We start from the raw sequence: 22187 nt of genomic DNA, 5'->3' as shown, positions 1-22187 counted from the left end.
AAGATGAAGTGCGAAGTAAACACAACTGATCATACGGCGGAGCATCTAAGCTAGTCCAGAGCACCATGCTCAAACTCCCTTATCGACAGAAGTGAGCAAACCCACCACTGGTGTGCAGGCTTTCCTTCGTTTTCCCCCAGTCTGCTTCCACCAGAAAAATGTTTCCAGTTTCGTCCGAAGGCCGATAATCCAGGTCTTCCTAACCTGAACAAATCCAACAAATATTTAAGTAGCTACAGTGCGCGAGGCTGTCCTTTTGAAGTTACTAGGCCAGTACAAGTGGCATTCACTAAATATCCAAATGAAAATGCTGAGCAGGGAAAGTGTCAGGAAGGCGTGAGAAAGTGACATTTAGGATGCAAAGTGAAGGAGGAGGAAGTGCACACTGGGCGCAGACTGGCAAGGGGGTAGTTTTGTTCCTTTGAGGACGAGGAGGAGAGGAGGGGGTGGGGAGGTTGGAGCCAGGTGCACAAGGTGACGTAGGGGAGTTTGTCAAGTACGTGGAGAGCTTTGGTGATCTGACCCTAAAGTGCAGTGAAGGGCTCTAACATTCATCATCAGTGTTAATCCGGAATCTCTCGGGGAGTATTTCTATGCCTGCACTGTTTCCTAATAGTTATATTTATTCATAATATCATTCCTGACTATATCGGGTAAAAGCTCTTGGATAAGGACAAAGAGCCTTATTTGGGATCTGATGATGCGATTTTTCTTCATTGCACAGCGTCCAAGACAAAATTCCCCTGGCCTAAGGCCATGCTGTACAGGCCATTCACTGCATGTTGACCTACCAAGAGACAGAGAAGCTAGTTTTCTTGCACTAAAATCGTGCAACTGTAGAATGAGGTCTTTCCACTTTTATGAGGTTTTAGTAACCTGCGGCAACAAAAGCATAAACACTGCAGAAAATACAACATTGCAACAGGTGGTATGTGTGAAGGAGTATTAATAAAATCCTAAGAAAACTGTAATACAGTGAAGGATTGTTTTAGAAGAGTTATCCTTTGCTATCTTTAAAGAACCTTTCACAGAAAAATCACATCCATTTAGGGCAACCAGTCTTTTAAAAAATCCTTTACATAGATAAATACACACATACAAATGAGACACTATTCTTACAGAAATCTCCTGTAAGAGCAGGGAAACATGCAAATAACACAAACTTAAATCCGCCAAGAAATGCTGCAAGCAGTGGTTTCTCCCTCGTGCTTTTTAACGATGTTCAATTCCAATTTCCTCAGGAAGACCTTGGAACTCCTTTTGCCAGTGGCCCTTCCAAATCCAGCTGCTCGGTCCCTCGTGACATTAGAACTGGAGGAGATGCTTCTCCCAGTAGACTGACCTTAGTGAAGGTTGGAAATGTATTCAAAACAAGACTGCAACCTCGGAGTTGTCACCTGGAGGCCTCCTTGTTAGGAAACTGAATCCTAGTGTAAAGCAGCGACAGATGACCGTGCATCTCATGCTTCTGTTGATCTCCAAGGAAGGACTGACTCGGTGGATAGAGGTTTGCAGAGTTCAGGGTCTCTGGGGTGTGACCTATATGCCTTAAGATTGAAGTGATTGGATTTCTTGGGCGTGAGGGTAGGAGGGGGAGGGGATCAGGGCTTACAACCGCTGAGGGGCTGGTAGACTCGGCTCTCCCCTCCTGTGCGAAGGCAGGTAGCCCTCAGGCCTGTTGCAGGTACTTGCGGTATCTTCAGACGAAGGCTGATTGATGATGTGTTGCTAAGGTAGGTATCATGATTATTAAGAATGTGGAAACTGCTTTCTGGGGAAGTTCTCTAAGTATTCTAGCTGTCCTGTAGTTTTAGGACATGCAGAATACACAAAGAAAGCTCCTTTTGTTTGTAGTTAGAGATCTGACTGAGATAAGCCGCAGTGTCCCCACCACCCCTTTCAGAACTTTAACAGAAATGTGCGTGTTATGATATAAAAGGGAAAGTCCTCAGAGCCAACCTAAAAGTTAGATTTTAATGGTACTGAAAGTGAAGAACTGGCCACCTGTTAAGGCCTCACTGTCCTAGGACCTTGGGGGGCTGGGTTACGAGACTGTAATCATTTCTGCTTTTTGCGCTCTTCCCTGCAGCTTGTGTCAAGCAGGAGCCCTCTGTCACCTCAGTAGTTGATTACATGTAAAGCAAAGTTGGAAAACAGACTTCTCCAAAAGACTGAAAGCAAGAAAGTACTCATTTGACCATAAATATTTTTATTAAATGTGAAAATACACGGGCATAAAAATAGTACCCATATTTGTAGACATGTCTGAGACCCAGTTCAGTTAATGTTCGGTGTTGTTTTTATTAAGACACTAAATTGAGATGGATTAAGTTACTTCGTCTTGTCTCATTCAAACCAACCACAGTAGGAGTAACAGCCTAACTTATCAGACATCTCCAGTTTTTCCCCTCCCCTGTGCTCTGCTTTCCACTGCACGGGAGAGGTTCAACCACAGAGGTACGAAACAAAGTCTGTTTACTATACACAAAGCCACGCAGTGGCTAAATTTACTCTTAAATCATTCAGCAAATGAGATCATTAAACAAAACTAATTATCCCCACCTATTAACATCATTTGCAATTACAGAATAAACTCTGCTACTAACAAAAAAGGAATGATCTGATTTAGAATAAGGATAATTGTTGGTAAATCAGCATTTGCCTTCCTCCTTCCTTTATAAACATGGAAAAGTCAACTACATTCAACGTAGCTGCATGAATTTCTCTAGGTTAACCACTGGTGGGTACTCGATGAAAACTCTGCACAGGGCCTGTCACCGGGGCCCCGTCCCTCTAAGGAGGCACAGGCCTGACTGAGGAACCATTTGTAACTAAGCATCTTGTGCCCTTTTTTCATGGTAAATGTCACATACAACTTCTGACCAATTTCACGCTTTAAAGGTGAAATCTTTCATTTTCCACCATGAATAGAAAATGGTGCCAACTTAAAATTGCGATTCTATTAGCTTTTTTCCTTCATACTCGGTTATCACTAGTATTTTTCTCTTAAGCTGTGGGTAGTTTTTACATTCCATTATCAGAGTCCCAAAGAGTTCTGTTTTCATACTGATACTTAAACTTTTAATACTGCCTAAAGAGAAAAATGTTTTAAAATTAGTATTGTTATATCCAATTCACATTAGTAAACTATTGAAGTCGTTTTCCAGTTTTCATTTATCCATGTTAAGAAAGCACAAACTTTCAGAAGTGGGCATTAATTTATCCTCTCTTTTTGGAACTTTTTCAGGTTTATAGGCTGATGTATTGAATACTTGTTGCTGTGGAAAAATATCCATTTACAGGCCAGCGATACTTCACTTCCGGCGCTCACTGAAAAGGGAGGGAGGAGTTTAACGGGGAACGTAATACAGCCAAGGCTGGGTGCCCCGCTCATTTGGCTTTTCCAGAGAGAGCCACAGCGGTTACCCGGCACCCGCACGAGCGGTGACGACCTCCTGCATCAGGCCGCCAGGACGGACGAGTGTCCCTTCACACTCCCAGCGCTCTCCTCAGTCACTCTGAAAGAAGCGTGGAGTGACCACCTTCCCAATCAAGTGGATGCCAGAAGACCGCTGATGACCCTCACGGCTGGAACTTAAAGGTCGTTATTTTCTTCATTAATTAGCTAAACAACAGAGCCCAGAGAATTTCTCTTCGTGGCGCTTGGCGCTTGGCACCATACTTGCTTCTCCCTCTTCACTGAAAACAAGTTAACTCTCTGCACATTTCCACTACGATGACTAAAGTCAGTCCATGGTAAGGCTTTAGGAACAGGATTTATAGTTATTACAGGTGGAGAAAAGAGTGAAGCAAACAACGCTTTCGGCGGCGGGGGGGCAGTCGGCGAGGTGACAGGTGCCCAGGACACGTGGCCCACCTCCAGCTGCCCGGACTCCTTCCGGCTCCTCCTTGCTGGCAGCCTTGCATCCTCTCCTCCGGATAGAACGGCAAGTGGTTTGATACTCCCCTCGTTCTGATTCTGTGTGAAAACTCTTACTTGTAAAAGTAGGTAGAGGCCATCGCTAGATTTCAGAGAGTTCACAGTGACATCATATATGAAAGAACCAGATTGAAAAAAAAATTGCTGATGTAACTAATGAAGTAACAAGATTAAAGAATAAACAAAAATGAATTTCCCTTGTAAATTATTTTCACACTGACTTGAATTTTGAGACATTGAAACAAAATGAGAGCTGCAAGCTGTTTGCTAGTTTTCAAAATGCAATCTTAAGTTTATTGGTAAGAAATAAACTTCTAAATAGATGCAGAAAGCACTCACGTGTTTTGTTCACCTCAACTATGTGTTTTGTCTCAGTTTAAACAACTTTTTTCCACGCGTGTTTCAGGATGACTGTAGAAGAAAACGATTTGTGCTTGGCTGGCTGTTGTGGATATTAGCAGTCAGGACAGTCCCCGCAACTCAAAGAAAATGCTTGATTTCCTAAAAACAATATATTAAGCCTATCCTGCTTAAATTGCTTCAGAATGCTCTGAGGCAAAAACAAAAACCTTTCCAGAATGTAATAATTCTTATCTAAAGTAATTCTCTTAGAATTTAAATGCAGCATCATCATTCCATAAATATTTCATGTTCTTGATTAAAGTAACACTCTTTTTTTTTTTTTTTTTTTAGGGAAAAAGTTATCCAGTATATAAAGACTGAATAGTTCATTTCTCTTAAAAGGTAAGAAGAAGGTATCCCAAGAAGAGATGCCATCTTGATAGTGGACATACAGCTGGAGCTGACTAGATCTGTAAACCTGTTTTTTGTTGTTTTGTTGTTTTTTTCTGGCAGAGAACATCCAGAGGCATCAAGGTCTGAAAAAGGGGCAGGCCTGCTATTTAACACCCACCTCAAAACAGTCCCACACGAGCACCCACGGGCCAGGTCGGCCAGGACCTAAGAGATACTGTCGGCTGTATTTACTAAAAGTGGGAAACATGGCATTCTGTTTGTTTATGTTGACTGAGCGACTTTACATTTCTAAGCCAATCCTGTTACAGGAAATGCTGTTTAACTCACAACTTCAGTTGTTAAAGTATTTCACTCTGCACTACAGCAATATTATTTTAAATACCACTGCTACATTATCTGAACCTATTTTACATATTACTTTTTCGTTTGTTGTGTTTCATATTAAAAGGGCCAGTAGGATTTACAGTTAATTCTATTTCAGTGATTTTCAGTATTCCCCTGCAGGTACTGAACAAAAAAACATACATGCTTAACATCAGTCCAAATCTAACCCTGGCTCCAGCGACTATCAATCATTCGGTAGCAGGTTTTCTAAAAGACAGGCTCTGCCCACCTTCACTGACAGCCACACTGATGCTCGTAGAGAGGTGGGGATGCATGTGGAAACTGGGCATGTTCACAAGTGACCGGACTGACCAGAATGGAAGCAAAGCCGTCCCTGACAACGTACAGCTCAGAGCGTTCGTTCCTCCGGGAGAATCCCGACAGACACCACCGCTCCTCCTCACAGACGCAGGCGCTGACACGTAAGCAAGGACGTGAAGAAAAGAATTTCCACGTGCTCCAGTGTAGAAAACTACAAACTCTGTGCGCCTGCCTCAGACTCCTTCGTCCCGACGTTCACAGCCCAGACACAGAACCGTTCCCCGGCCTTCCTGCCCTCACAAACCCATCAGCCTCAAGTCTAAAACGGATGAAAGAACAGATATTTCCTATGAAAACAACTCTTTGGTCATGGACAAACTGAAAGACTGAAATTTTTTTTTCATTAAGATCCTGGAACAAGGTTTTTTTGTTTTTAATCTTTAAAAAATGAAGAGCAGAAAAACAGCTGGTTTAATTGAAGTGGAATTTAAATCTAAAAGGTCCGCCTGAGCTGAAGGGATTGAACCCTTGCCATGAGTTCCAGCTTCTGTGGAAAGGGTTGCCGCCCCCTCCTTGTTGGCTTTCTGCATCCAGGGGGTCTTCTCCGTCGTCGAACTTCTTCCTCATCTCTGTAAAAGAAACCAGCGAGCTAAGAGCCAGGCGCTGCCTGAGGTGTGGGCTGAGGCGGGGTCTGAGGACCCCACCCCTCGGTTACCGAGACACTCGGTTAGCCGTGACCGACTGATGCTCAAACCCAGCCTCCCTCTCCCACCCAGATCACAGACTCGGCTTCAGGAGAAACCAGTCATGGAGAAGGCGGTGAGGTTCAGGGTTGAAAATGGATATTCATGCAAGTTCGGGTCCCCTAAATCTTCTCTCCTCACAAGAAGCTACCCAAGGAAATTCTTCTCTGGGAAAGCCGAGGAACTGCAGGGAATGAGACCTCAAAGTCACGCACGGCCGTGTTCACCGTCCTGCCCCCAGGCATCAAGTCAGCCAGGCGAACCTCGTCAACCCATGAAGCGCCTGGGGCCTCACTATTAAATCTAAACAGGAGGAAGGCGCCCCAGACCTGAGGGAGGGAGGCGCCCTATCGTACAGGCCAGCAGGCCACCTCCACTGCTGTGCCTGTCAGTCCGGAGCGAAGTCCGTGATGAGACAGAGGCCCGTGCAGACACGTGCGAGAAAGGACACTGCAGGCAGCAGACGAGCAAGCTAATACGCTCAGGGATTAGGAACAGCTACCATCGTTACAGTAAGGACAGGGGCTGAGAAAAAGGCACAGAGGACAGAAAAGGAGTCCGAGTGCAGCTCCTTTCGCGATGCGTGCCGCTCTGCCCGGAGGCCCCCTGCTTCCCTCGGGGCCCAGCTCCGGAGCGCCTCGCCGGCCCGCTGCGCCCGCTGCGAGGACAGAGCCAGCCTCAGGCACGACGTGTGCAGAACAAAAGACCAAACAGTATGTATCCCCCTGTACCCCTTAAGTGATTCCTCTCTCTCTCTCACTGGATTATAAATTACTTGAGAACAAACATCATTTAATTTCAATTCCACAGCATAAGTAGTTCAGAAACTTGTCAAATGGGCATAAAATGTGATTTCCTTCTATTTTGTTAAATTTGTCTAGCTCAAGTCATAGTTTCTGCTCCCACTGACATGGAAAGCCACAAAAAAGCAGTAGGTTAACTTAACATGGAATTCCCTCTGGGAATGTCAAAGCACTGCTCGGTATTACCTAAATTCTTAAACCGTCTCCCTCTTATTTTCCAGGTCGTTTTAGCTTACGGTGAAGTGACATTTATATTGACCAGTAACTCGAATGACCGTTAGAGCAAGATGCCTGGGGACCCACTCTCAGAGGGCAGGGCCGGCCCGGGGCTGGGTATTCGCCCCTGTCGCACCACTGCACACTCCTGCCTGGCAGTCCATATCCTAATCAAGCTCCTTCCTGTACGTTTGGTATAAAAATTCACATTGATCTGTGAAGCTGGAAGGAATGAACCTAAGAGGATCCCTCTTGTTGTACTTGCCTATCATTGGTGAAAAAACCTGAGGCCCAAAAAAGTTCTAGGAACTTATTCAAATAGAGATAAGAGTCACTCTCAGGCCTTCTGATTCCACACTTGGTGGCGTCTCCACTGCACTGTGTACGTGAGGGTCCGCAGAGTCTGACAAGGGTTGACATGAAAATGGGCTTCAGGGACCATCCCCAGCTCCCGAGGTCAGCCCCAGGGGGCCCACCCACCACGCACCCCACTGTCCACTCCTGACACGGCCTCTAAGACGGGCAAAGGAATAGAGCTAAGAAGTCGCCAGTCACTGACTCGGCCATTTCAAGAGAACAGAAACATTAAAGCAAACAATACCTGGATCGGAGAGGACTTCTTTAGCAGCTGCTATGTCAATGAACTTTTTCTCAGCTTTTTTCTTTTCTTCTTCATTCTGGAAGTTATCTGGGTGCCACTGCAGTGCTAATTTTCGGTATGCTTTAATGATTTCTTGTTTTTTGGCATTTCTGAAGGGTGGTAAAATTAATTCATAATCATTAGTTAAGAAGTGTCCAACATACTGCCAGGAGGAGCTAAGAGAGACAGTTAGGAAGATCCCACTGGCCGATCAGCACCCTGGTTTTCCGATACTGCCGTCATGACCGGCGGAACGTCTTCGCCAGCGCTCCGCGCGACCGTTACAGTCACCCGGCTTCCCTGCATGCTTGCTCCCTAAGGTTAGACTCTCACCAGGAACAAATTAAAGTACTCCTGAGCTTTACAATTCTCCCTTAAGAAAATTGCATTGATGCATTTTTAAACTTTCTGAATTTCCAAACTACCATGATTCGATTCTTGAATCAAATTTCCGAACTACCATGATTCGATTCTTGGCATTAAAAGAGACACTGACTCTTTGAAGCCCATTTTGTATTTTGCTCCTGGGTTAGCTTATTACTTAAAAAGAACAAAGTTTCAGACTGTTGATTGAAAGATTGATGGGTCCCCTGTTCAGGGAAGGTGGGTCTAATATAAAAGCAGGTATTGCATAAATTACATTCTCCCTGTGCCTGCAAGTTCATTCTGAAAGTGCCACTTTATTTTTAGGCCTAGAGAAGTTTTCTTTTCCCCAACTCCTCTTTCCCTCCTGTCCCCACCAAAAGAAAGCTCACTCCCACCTCTTTACCCTTCTTAAAAAATCTAGGCCCAGGACCTATTCATGCTATAGTGTCCTTTCTTTGTCACCAACTACTAATTCTCCATCATTGCATGACTAGTCTCTATCAAAGAAATTTATCTGTAATATATTCAAAACAGCTTTATGATGTTCAAGACTGTTAGGGTTTAATCTATGACTGAAATTACCTAAGAAAAGGAAATGAATCAGAGGGAAAAAAGAGCAACAATTAGCTTTAAAACAGTTGATTAAAAATAACAATGTGAATTTTCAATTTCTAACTCACCTTTTTACTCCCAAGATTTTATAATAATCTCGTTTCTGCGACTGTTTCAGTAGCCTCTGTGCTTTCTCTAGACCTTCTCGAATCTGCTGGTCATTCTCATTGTGTTCCTGAGCAGTTTCATAGTCCTGAATAGCTGTCAAAATATGTTGAAGACAATGCTGTTAAAAGGAATTAAATGTTTGAGACCTTTACATACCCCGCAAATGTGATACTGAAGTCACCATCCTCAACCCCTTCCTTTGCCATTACTAAGAGCGCGAGAAGCGATATCGCCTTAATAATTTTGTTCAAAACCACGGAAGGCATCATTAAGGCTGAATTAGGTAGCCCGCTGCTCCCGTTCAGTAAAAGCCACACTGCTTGTTTACCTGCCCACCCTCCCACATTAGCTTCCCCACGACTGTGAGGTGTCTTAATATCAGCACTTTATGCGAAGCAGTGAAGTGCCTGTTGCACAGGAAAACAAGACAGCAGCAAAGAAAATCTTCATGGGGAGCTCTGGGGCCACGGTTCAGAAGGATGAGAGGCTCAGAGACCTGGAGAAACCATCAGCAGTCGGAATGACCAGTTCACCCACAGGTTTCAATGCAAACTGTTACAAACCTGATTTTTTTTAAGTATCAATCAAAACAGAAAGACACATACAGTCCTGGTATGGGAAGGCTGACGACAATTCACATGGCATCTTTCTTTTCATATTATTTTAAATATTTAGAGAATACAAGGCCTCTGGATATCTAACATCATGCAGAGCGGAGGCCCCTCCTTAGAAGGACCTGCTGGCAAGCCCGGCCCTTGGCTGACGACTGGCAAGTTGGGTTTCAGCAGTGCTCCCACCCTTCCCTGATAAGAATGGCTGGCCTACCTAAACTGCTTGTATGAACAATGTGGTTTACGCTAACCATCTCGCCTTGTGGGCATTTCGGTATGGGCTAGGCAGCAGGTGCCCACCTGGCCAGCCCCCAGTACAGACCCTGGGCCCTGGTTCTCCGAGGAATTAAGCTCGTCTTGCTTGATTTCACAGACTCTTGGAATCTTCCACCCGGTTTCCTCTGGATTTCACCCACGTGCCTTTTCCCTTTGCTGATCTTGTTTGTATCCTGTCATTAGGATAAGTCTTAGCCCTGAGAACAACTATATGCTGAGTCCCAGTGTCCTCCTTCTGAATCACCTAATCTGGGGGTGGTGATTTTTCTCACTGTCCTCCTTGGACAGAGAACTTAAATAATGGATTGCTGGGTTCAAGTTCTAGTTTTTTATGGAAGTGCATTTCACTGTGGGAAAGCCGTCTCTCTGGATAACAGGCCTGAGCATTCATCTTGGCAACAGCGAATCCTGGAAGGGGTTTAAGAAGGCACCTTGGGCAGGTTTAAAATGAGAAAGATATTAGAATAAGGTGGACAAATTTAGTTAGCCTGCACTACATAGAAAAATGAACCAATACTACCTTCGGCTCATGGGGGAAGTGGGGGACGCTTCAAGCTATTATCCTAATTCCTGCCTCAATGCATTAATATTAAATATTAACATGAAACAATATTACTGTCACCCAACCGTGACATCATAAAATACCTTTCCAATTTAGCACACAGACACAAAGCCATTATAAATAGTAGTGAGGTTTAACTTGCAATACGCATAGCACTTGATATCACAACCTAGTAAGGAAATACACTTGAAATTTAGTACAAGTGGAAAATGTTTCAATATACTCAATTTTTCTACTTATGCAAACCCTACATTTAAAACATGTTTTCATTCTTAAATGTTCAGAGTATCTTCCCCAAAGCAGTCTTCTGTCTCCTATCTTTCATTAACACTTAAGGTAGATACATTTTTCCCAATACAGGAAAGATATAAAATTATAAGTTGTTTCCGAAAATTCACGATTACAGGTAGTTAACTAATCAGAAACTTAATATGGATGATGTAAGACTTCCCATGGACATAAACTAGACAGCTCATTTTTAGTTATATTTTCTCATATTCCACTCTCTAAGGGGGTATCTTCAAAAAAAAAAAGTAAATGACACCCAATTATGTTCCATATTATATGTCCCATATAACTGAACAGCTGTAAAGATTACAATAAGCCAGAAATATTAAGGTCCTTAATGAATAGTATGTTACATATTAGCCAAATCATCTTCTAACCCCTGAACCTAAAAACTCTGATCCTTCCCAAATTCTTTTTCTTCTGTGTGCCCCTCACCCAGTTCTTAAGGAGCAGTGCAAACAACCAGGGCAAGACGGCAGACAGTAAGTACAGGAATTTCCTGTCTTCCAGCCCACTATCCCACAAAAATGACAGAAAATAAAAAATAATATAACCATGGCAGCCCTGAAAACTACAGCAGACCAGAAATTTTGACAAATTTCTGGAAGAGAGAAGGCAAATAGGATCACATTAATAACGAATAAACCTAATAGAACCACAATCCAAATATGCACTGAAAGAGGCCCTAGCAGATTTGGAAGCTGTTCCTTTTGGCCAAGCATTCTGAGTTTAGCAAGCAGGAGGAGCTTCAAGGCAATCATCAGGTTACTTCGCGAGATGACTAAGGACTGGCTGTGCAGGCCCTGCCCCTGTATGTCGCGCAGCTGGCTGCAGCATTAACCCCAAGCAGGGCCCAAGAACTCGGCTCTAAGCAGGGTAGGAGATGCGCATGTGGAAGGCCCCTGGCGTGTGCCGCTGGGCCCAGGAAGAGACCTCCACAACGGGTCTGGAATAAACACAGGAAAAGCAGTTCCACCTAGAACTTGAACACCAAAGGACTCCACCTGGTAAGTTAACTGTGTGAAGTCCTGCTCATGTTGGCAACTGGGCAAGATGACAGGCACGGTAGGGAACGTCTTCCTGTGAACAGGTCCTACCCACTTAAAGCCAGCGTGAGCTCCCCAATACAGAGAAGCATTCGAAAAGACAGATACACACAGTATGCACGGCTGCAAATGGCTCCCCTCTCTCTTCACACTCCATTATTCCATTGGCAAGCCCCAAATCAGCTTCCCTTCAACATCTATCCAGAATTTAACCATTCCTCACCATTTCCACACTTACCACTGTGATACAGTCCCATCATTAATACACCTGAACAGCTATAATAGCTTCAAAAGGTGTTCATAAGGTGTTCCCAGCTTCCACCTTACTCCCCTAAACGTCTATTCTCAAAACAGGGACCTTAGAGGTCCTTTGAAAGAGTTCATCAGACCTCCAATATAATATGCCCCGTGGAGCACCAACTTTCTCCTCCTGCGTATCACACAAAACAAGGTAAACGGCGCGGGTGACGTGTCGGGGGGACACAGCATTTTCAGCACAACAATGCAAGGAGACTGTTGAAAGGCTGCTACAATTAGCTAATAGCAGCCATGAATCTAAGATGAGAGGAAGAAGCAAACAGTGAGAGAGCCCTAAGAGAAAAGATCACAGAAAATGCCAGCAAAATACACTAAGAGTATGGACTCACCCTGAGGTGAGTGACAACCTACATCCTGTACCTAGAACAAGAAGCATGAAATCTGGAGCAGACACGGTGGAGATAACGCAGAGGCCTTGCTGCGGAGAAGACAAGAAAGGGAGAATACAATGAGTGACAAGCGCAAAGAGCCCTGGGCAACACATGCCAGGCAACTTGGAGACTGTGTGCTCTCTGCAAGTGACAGGCTCACCCAGAAGTGCAAAAGATACACCCCTTTGGTGTAGCAAAGGAAGTGGGCAGAGGGGCAACAGGGCTGGCAGCAGACGACCTCCTGGACACAGTTTGGTTCAGAGAAACAGGGCAGGGCTATAGAGAAAGGCCATTTTAGCAGGAAGCAGAATGTCTGTGGAAACAGTGAAGCAGAAAGTATTGCAACTGTTAAGTATAGAAGCTGCCTGTTCCCAGCACCCCTTTACACACACACCCAGAGGACTGTCCCACAAATAGCCAGGGCAAGGGAATTCACTTTATGATGAGCAATAATGTTTTTTATATGGCACAGTCTCAATTAAAAGACGTTTAAATTTTAAATTAAAAACAGGAAAAGAACACCAAAACTTACCTGATGAACATGCATCAAAACAACATAGCCAAAGAATATATGAAAATTCTGAGCAAACGTTACGGCATAAATTTTTAAAACTTAATCCAATCACCTCTATTAAGGGTAATCACAAAGCACAATAAGAACTCAGCAAAGAGTGAGACAAGGAGGAGATAAAAATGTGAGTAATCAGAACTCAAGAAAAATAAGAACAAATTAAAACTATCATGGAAGTGAAGATGAAATGAGAAGGAGCACAAGGGAGAAGAAGCATATGGGGAAAAACTAAGGACCTAATAAAATGAAATGGAAATAGAGTTTAAAAAACTACAGAAAAAAATTATGGCTATAAATGATGAGCAAAGAGAATACAACCAGTACTAACTGAATCTTTGAAGCAGAAAACCAAACCAATATAACAAAACAATTCAGATTAAATTTAAGAAAACTTTCCTGAAATGAAAGATGAATCTATGTATTGAAAGTGCACAGTAGGTGCACCAGGGCAAAGTGGCTGAGATGGTCAACTCTAAGATATATCCTAATAAAATCAACACACCCAAAAGATAAGGGCTCTTTGGACGGCCAGACCAAAACCAAAAAATGTGGCCCCAGATTTTCCATAGCAATATTCAGTGCAGAAGAAAATGGGAAAATAACTATAAGATATACAGAAAAAGTGTGAACAAAGGATTTTATCATCTAGCCAAGCCATCCTTCAAGTATAAAAGGTACAAACAGCTTTGAACATAGAAGAAATCAGAAAATTTTCCCAGGAGCCCCTCAAGGAAACTACTACTGGATGAATTCACCAAGAGAAGGCTAGAGAAAGCATGGTCAAAGGAATGATGGTACACAGTAAATATATTCAATGTAGAGCTGAGACTAAAACAAACCAGGGAATTACAGTGACAGGGTAGAGTGTATGCCCTGCCAACGCAGAAGGGATACAGCTAACAAAAAGTGAGAAAATAAAGGGGAGAAAAGATGAGAAAGTAAGTTAATTAATTCCCACCAATCACAGCTAAAGCAATCAGGAAACATCACCCACTAATGAGCCACAGGCAAATAATCAGAATTTCATTAACAAGTCCTAAGTGGTAGGGGAAAGGGAAAGAAGAGGAAGAAACATGCTAATATTGTTCCATGCTGCAGGAAACTAATATATGTTGCCCAAAGAAAGACGGCTAAGTTAATAAACCTATAAAAATAACCAAGAAGAAAAACACAAACCTTCTAAAATATCAAAATAGTATATATAAAATAATACAGGCCAAGTAACAAAAATTCTCTGAAAAATAGAATAACAGTACTCAGACCAAATGTATTTGTCACACCAATAAGTATAAATGTGCTTATTAACTCACCTATTTAAAAGAATTTCATACTGGATCACAAAGCAAAACCCAACTCTACGCAAGAAACACACCTGAAATGAAGTGATTCCAAAAAGTTGAAACTAAAAGTATGGTCAAAGTTTCTTCAGGCAAATGCAAATAAAATTTGGTTCACTATCTTAACATCAGATAATTAGAATCTAGGTTAAAAACATTAAACAGAGGGAATTCCCTGGCAGTCCAATGGTTAGCACTCAGCACTTTCACTGCCGTAGTCCTGGATGCGATCAATCCCTGTTCGGTGAACTAAGATCATATAAGCCACTCAGCACGGCCAAAAAAAAAGAAAAAAAGCATTAAACAGAGCAAAAAAGGGGGAGTGTAGAAATCATAGTGAAGACATATTATGAATATCTGTGCATCAAATAAAAAAGCAGCAACCATTTATAAAGCAGAAATTATAAGAGACACTACAGAGATGTAAGGACACTAGTAGTGGAAGACTTCAACCTCTCTGTTCATATCAGACCAAGTGGCCCAAAAAAAGGCAAGAAGAGGAAGACCACAATATAAGGTAGATCTGATTGATACGCCAAACTCTGTCCCAGAAACAAAAGAGTACATCTATTTTCAAGTCCCTGACTCATGAAGTCAGCCATTTTAGGCCAAAAATAAGACAGTAATAAATTCCAAAAAATGGAAGTAGTAAAAACATTCTTTGATCAAAATGTTTTAACACTAGAAATTAATAGTAAACAGAAAATAGGACTTTTCCACCTAGGCTCTGTGCACCATTTTTAAACTCTCCAACAACTCTTATGATGAAGAAATATAAAAATAAGAATTGCAAAATATCTAGAAAATAATACTGAAAACACTACCATTCAGAACCTACAGGACATAGTTCAAGTAGTGCTAAGAGGACAATTCATAGCCTTAGTGGTTCAATAAAAATTAAAGATGAAAAATGAATTAATTATGAGATTCAAAGTGAGAAAAAAAATTGTAGGACAAAAACAGATATTAATGAAACCAAAAAAGATCAAAACTGTTAAGTCAAGCTTACTTCTTAGCAGAAATCAGTAAAAACCTCTAACCTAACCTCTAAGTCAAGAAAAGGAAACAAGCTCAAATACAAAAAGCAATAAGTGAAAAATAATCAAAGAGATAGAAGAAATTAAATTGAGACTACTTTGCTAAATTCACTACAAATAAATTTGAAAACTCGAGAGAGTAACTCAAACCCAGTCCAAAAGAGACAGAAAATTAAACAGAACAATTTTCATAGAGAAAGTTGCCAAAACCCCACCTCCCAATAAAGCAGTGGGCTTTCCATGGAGATTCCATAACACTGAAACAGGAAACTTTCCAAATAATTACAAAAAACTACCCTAACAGTTTTATATATATATGTAAGAGTCCAGGTTAAAAATCATTTTTCCTCAGAATTTTTTGAGAATATTGCAATACTCCTTTCTGGAATTGATAGAAGGACAGGGAGAGGGCGTCATCAGGAGAATTTAACAGTCATAAATGTGCAGGCTGCTAACAGCAGAGCTTCAAAATACATAAAGGAAAAAAAGGACAATATTAAAGGGAAAGGTAGGAAAGTCTGCAATTTCCACACCAGGTAAAGTTCCCTCTCAGTAACTGATGAGAAAACTAACAAACATTACACCCAGCAACTGCAGAATACACATTATTTTCAAGCGCATATAGAACATTCAGCAAGATAGAGCCTATGCTGTGTTACAAAACAAGTCTACATAAATTCAAAAGCAAACAAATCTAAATAAATTTAAAAGGACAGAACTCATACAGAGTATGCTCCCTGTGCACAATGGAATTAAATTAGAAATCAATAAGGTACTAAGGAAACCGTGAAATATTTTAAAATTAAACAAAACATCTAAATCATCCATGCATCAAAGAAGTAACCAGAAGGAAAGTTAGAATACATTTCAAATCAAATGACAATGAAAATAAAACAATGTGAGAAGTGCAGCTTTAAATACTTATATTACAAAAGAAAAGAGGCCTAAAATCATAGATAGTTTAAAATTAAGAAGCTGGAAAAGCAAAAAATAAACCCAAAGGAAGTCAAAAGAAAGAAATAAAGAGAAGAAATCAATGAAATAATAAAGAAAAATCATGGAAAACATTAACAAATCTGTAAGTTGGTTCCTTCAAAAGACCAACAAATTTGACCAAACTCTATACTGATCAAGAGGAAAAACAACAACAACAAAACAAACAAATTGTCACTATTAGAAATGAAGAAGGAATCATCACTTCAGGCCTTACAGACATTAAAAGAATAATAAGATAATATTATAAACTTCATAGAGCCAAAATCAGCAACGTAGGTAAAACGGACAAATTCATTGATGGACACAACTTACAAAAACTAAAACAAGATGAAACAAACAAAAAATATGAATAGCCCTAATTTTTTTTTTCTTTTTTGGCCACACCACGTGGCATGCAGAGCTTCCCCACCAGGGATCAAACCCGCACCCCCTGCAGTGGAAGCGCGGACTCTTCACCACTGGACCGCTAGGGAAGTCCTGAATAGCCCTGTATTGATCAAAGAAACTGAATTAATCATCAAAAACCTTCCTACTAAGAAAACTCTAGGACCCAAGATGGTTTCACTGGTGAATTCTCCCAAACTTAAGAGAAGAAATCACACCAATTTTATACAATTCTTGCAGAAAATGCAGGAGACCAGAACAATTTCTAACTAATTGAGTTCAGTACAACCTTAACACTAAAATCTGACGATATTACAAAAAAGAAGTTACAGAGCAATGAACACAGATGCACACTTCTTAAAATACTAGCAAATCAAATCCAGCAATATATAAAAAAGGATAATACATCATGTCCAAGAAAAGTTTACCCCAATAATTCCAGGTTGATTTAACTTCAGACTATCAATGTAATTTATCACATTAACAGAATAAAGGAGAAAAACAAATATATACATAACACTTCTTTAACTCTAACAAAAAGAAACAACAAATTTTAAGTGAGTAAATATTTGAACACTTCACAAAGAAAGGTATTTGAATAAAGAAGCAGCACATGAAAAAGTATTAAACAACCTTAGTCATCAAAGAAACACATATTAAAGCCACAATGAGATACTACTAACCCCTACCAAAACATATAAAATTAAAAAGACTCACAACACCAAACGTTTGCAAGGATGTAGCAACTGGAACTCTCATACTTTACTGATGAAAGTGTAAATTTTAAATTACTTCTTAGAAAAGGGTCTAGCAGTTTCTTTTAAAACTAAGCATACACCTTACCCTGTGACTCAACAATGCCACTCCTAGATATTTAGACAAGGTAAGTGAAAACATGTCTAAAAAAAGCCTTGCAGAATAACGTTCACAGCAGCTTTTATCATGCTAACTAAAATCAGCCCAGGTGTCCGTTAATACGAGAATGGATAAAGTATGGTATACCCATAAATTGTAATATTCTTCAGGGATAGGATTGATGATGAAATACTGAATGCTTTTCCCTCTTTTACAGTAGGAAAAGAAAGTAACAGCCTTCCAGCCCACTACCTGTCTTCAAAAGAAATCTTCACTGGAGCACAGCCTGGTCTGCGCGTTTGTGTTCTGTCTGTGGCCGCTCTTGCACAGCAGGGGCAGAGCTGAGTAGGAGCAACAGAGACCACATCGCTCGCAGAGCCTGTAATTTTTACTCTCTGGACCTTTACAGAAGAAGTTTGCCAACTTCTGCTCTTCAGCAATAAAAAGGAATGAACTGCCAATGGCTATAACCACATGAATAAATCTCAAAAACATGCTGAATGAAAGACGCCTTATACAAGAGGACACACTATACGGTTCTGTTGATGTGAAGATCTAGGGTTGGTAAAACTAACCTATGATGGAGAAAATCTGAATAACAGCTGCCTGTAGGGGTAGGATGGGGACCGCCTGGTAAGGGACAACAGGATAATGTCCAGTTCTGCATCTTGACGGGAGTTTGGCTTTGACAAAGACTCTCTTATACCAAAACTTTAGACTGGCTCCTCGGAGTAAATCTTCTTTCTGGCTAAGGCCCAACCTTGGGCTTCCCTCTCTGTCCTTGCACAATCCAGGTTGAGCAAGAATCCTGCTAAGATCCCCCCACCCTTGGTATCTGACCAAATTTGAGTTTGATATCTGATCGAATTCCCCCTCCCCGACTCTGGCCCGCCTTCAGCAAGAACTCAGTTGAGTCCATCTAGGAGGAACCTCCCCTCTCCCTAATGCTTCCTCTTTGTAATTTCGCATCCAGTGACCACCCGCCAACTCTGCTCCTTGGTTAGAAATCCCACTTATCCTCTCTAGAGTCAGACTTGAGCCCAAGCTTTCTCTCTCTCACTGCCAGAGCCCAGGGCAGTGTCCCCTACACCTACCGTGATAGCCCCCACCCCATAAAGTCCTCCTTAAGGTGTTTAACAAGGGTCATGAATAATTTTTCTCTTTAACAGGCTGCATGGATATCAGAACTCAGGACTGGTACCCCTAAGATCTGTACCTTTCATTTTATCTATTGGGCTGGCCAAAAAGTTCGTTTGGGTTTCTCCGTAAGATGTTACAGAAAAACCCAAACGGACTTTTTGGCCAACCCAATACAATTACCTCCTAGTTAATAATAAGCAAGGTGAAGTATTTGGGGAAAAGTAAACCAAAATCTACAACTTTTTTTTGAAATGCATCTAAAAAAGATAAACTGATGGATACATGGAAGGACAGAGACAGATAAATGTGATAAAACATAGTAAAATGTTAATTTTAGAATCTAGATGGTGAGGACATGATTGTTCACTGTAAAATTCTTTCAACTTCTATCTTTGAAATTTCTCATAATAAAATGTTGGGGGTAATGCTTACCTGCTGTGAGATTGTCATAATATAGACGATGAAAATAACTCTTCCACCACTGTGTTTTACACATATTCATCCTTAGACTACAAAGGGGAACTTTTATCCAAGTACCCTTACAATATAGACTCACGATCAGCACAGAAGTATGAGAGAACCGTGAGATATTTCTGACATTACAAAGGGCTGAACAATTTTAAGTCAAACTTCCATCGATGGAACTACCTCCTACAATAGACCACATTCTAGCACTGGACTCTGAGGGCAAGCCTAACCATTATACTTAAACAGTGAAGAGATAAACTATTTTTAATTCTGTACACAGGGACGTAAGGTGGCCTGCACCCTAACTGAACCTGATACATTACTGTGCTTTACACATGTGTTTTGTTGAAATTTTTATAGTGGAAAAGAGATAATAGTGCTAACAGTAAAATACAAAAAGAGAATTCCAGTTCCTGTCAGATTATAAAATTTTAACTCTTGTGCAATAATTTCTCTACCAACAGTTAAGAAATATCACCAACTGTATTCAAAGCACTGGAGTACACAGACACAAATATAGACCATGTATGTAGTCTGTTTCAATTTAAGATGGTAAGAGATTCTTGGGTTTTTTGGGTTTGTTTTTTTCGCTTTTAAAGAAGCCACTTCACTGTTTGAGGTCACACCTGTTTGTCACAGGTAATCACTTTCTTGTTAACCGGCAAATAAAAAGCCAAAACAGAAACATATCCATGGCCTACTTCCTCCTCTCCAAAGCTACCCGCTGTCCTAGGCAAATGCTGTCACCTTTGGGAAAGGCAAAACACCCTTTCAATTTCCCCTGCCTTCTGGGCTTCTGTTCTGACTACATCTTCTCCCACACCGGCAGTGTCCTTCCCTAATATTTCCTGAATATTTTTTTTTATTTCCGATACTTTAAGCTCTTGACCATTCAGAAATTAGCCTTGTAACATTATCTTTTTCTGCTGAATAATACTGCTCCACTCCCGTGAATGTTTTCTATTTCCCTATCTACATATTAAACTCATGGATTCCTTGCTATTTCCTACAGGAAGTCATAGGGTTGGCACTACAGGGGGTGCAATGTTTTCTGACTGGCATGATAGGCAAGTGTGTTAAATCTAAGCCAACTGGTAGATGTGCTGATCCCCACAGAGCAGGTACCTCTGCAATCTTCCCTGTGACCATGCACTTTTCAAAAGAAAAGAGGAGGCTGCAGCTGTGCCTAAGCAGCCTGTCTGTGAATAAGAACAGAGGCAGGACGTACAGTCATGAAATTTACAGCCAAAGGAATTAAGCAACCCACATACAGTATCTTACCCTAGTTGTCTTTGCAAAGGAGTAGCCATTTTTCTGTTCTAACTACCTGCTTCCAACTCCTTAGGTGAAGCTAAACTAGGATGCACCTAAGGCAAGATTTGAGTTTCAGAAATAACTGCTTTCAAGATTCTGATTACACTTGTCCATGGTTATGACTGGTGTGTAAAAATATCAATATATAAGCAGCCTCCAAACTTTAGGCATGATCCTAAATAGAGCCAGCATTTTCCAATAAAGACCAACCTCTTCCACTTCTCCTCCCTAAATTAGGAGCCAAGGACCCCTGGCCAACAAACTTGAAAAAAGCAGCAGCCATGAGAAATCTGATCCACTCAGAAAAACATGGTCTCCTTCCTGCCTAGGGATGAGCCCCATAGCCCCATACCTGACCGCCATGCTGCCCAATGTGTGTGGTGTCATAGACACTTGCCTGAAATTCCATTAATCTGATATTCTTTTGGGTTAAAAATGCTTATATCACAAGCATTTTGTGATAGAATAGAAATCTACCAGTGTTTTATACAAATATCTTAAATTTGGCCACTTTTCCTAAAATACAGCTGTTTTGGGGGCATAAGAATGCTGAAGCAAGGAGGTGGTACGAACTTTGAACACAGAATACTTTTGTGGACTAGGGAGGACTTAGCGTCACTAGGCAGAGTCCTAGAATAAGCAAGAAGGCACAAGAATCTGGTTACAGAACATCATAGGATGTCAAAGATAAAATACGTCTATTTCACAATTTGGCCCAGGCTGGCCCTTCATCCAGAAAAAAATGCTAGTTGGTTCCTATTCTCAGAATTCTGGATACTATTAGTAATACTAAAATAACAGCCGTGTCATATGGAGTTAATACAGCAGTCATAGGTCAGACCTAGAAGCTAGCTACCCCATTAAGTACCATTTGTATAGAGAAGTCGACACAAGTTCCAAACAACTATCTAAAAATGAGTGCAATGGAAACCATTTACTAGGAGCGCTGCACTAAGCATCACCTTCTGAGCGTCATCTTCTTTAACTGTCACAACAGTTCTAGGTAATAGGCACTATTCTCATTCCTATCTTACAGGTAAGGAAAGTAAAACATAACCGGCTAAGTTACTTGATTGAAACCACATGGCAAAAATAAACGGCACACTCCAAAGATACACAAATGGCCAACAAGCATATGAAAAGATGTTCAACATCACTAATCATTAGGGAAATGCAAATCAAAACCACTAGATATCACTTCACATCCATTAGAATGCCTACTATTAAAAAACAAAAACAAAAAAAACCCAGAAAATGTGTTGAGGAGGACAGAGAGAAATTGGAACCCTTGCAACACTGCTGGTGGGAATGCAAAACAGTACAACCACTATGGATAAAGCAATGTGGTGGTTCTTCAAAAAATTAAAACTTACTTTACGATCCAGCAATTTCCCTTCTGGGTATACATCCAGGAGAACTGAAAGGTGGGTTGAAGAGGTATTTGTACAGTCATGTTCTAGTAAGTAGAATCCCCTAATATCTTTCCAGATCATTCTATCATAAGCCCCAAATTAATAAATCTCCATGTTCCATTATTCACTAACCTAAACCTATTTTTTCTTCATTTATTATATACCTACCATCATTTTAAACTGCTGATTGAAAAAAAAGTAAAACCAGCAAACATAATACAGAAAGGCTTCATATATTAACTCAGGATTTCAACATACTATTTCACCTTTAAGTAAGATTACTACTCGGTTACATCATTTACTAAACCTCTGATTCAAATCCAAACAAGTCAAGTAACGCCCTTCAGTTTCAACTATACAAACTTACACCCT

The 22187-nt window shown here is 41.1% G+C and overlaps 1 protein-coding gene across 2 annotated transcripts in view; it reads right to left on the bottom strand.

Annotated features, from left to right (window-relative positions):
* Positions 1-2192: 2192 nt before the first annotated feature.
* DNAJC3 (DnaJ heat shock protein family (Hsp40) member C3) overlaps positions 2193-22187 on the bottom strand; it is an 87558-nt gene continuing 67563 nt past the window's right edge. For both annotated transcript variants that reach the window (XM_082366124.1, XM_082366125.1), the window contains exons 10-12: positions 8790-8922; positions 7705-7853; positions 2193-5970 (exon numbers count right to left, since the gene is read on the bottom strand). In XM_082366124.1, coding sequence (XP_082222250.1) covers positions 5813-5970; positions 7705-7853; positions 8790-8922 — 440 coding nt within the window. In that variant the 3' untranslated portion in view covers positions 2193-5812. The remainder of the gene's footprint in view (positions 5971-7704; positions 7854-8789; positions 8923-22187) is intronic.

The sequence above is a fragment of the Balaenoptera borealis genome (genome assembly GCF_965194805.1).
Source record: "Balaenoptera borealis genome assembly, chromosome: 18".
Classification (NCBI taxonomy): Eukaryota; Metazoa; Chordata; class Mammalia; order Artiodactyla; family Balaenopteridae; genus Balaenoptera; species Balaenoptera borealis.
The sequence above is the reverse complement of the archived record's forward strand: the minus strand, read 5'-3'. Positions and strand labels throughout refer to the sequence as shown.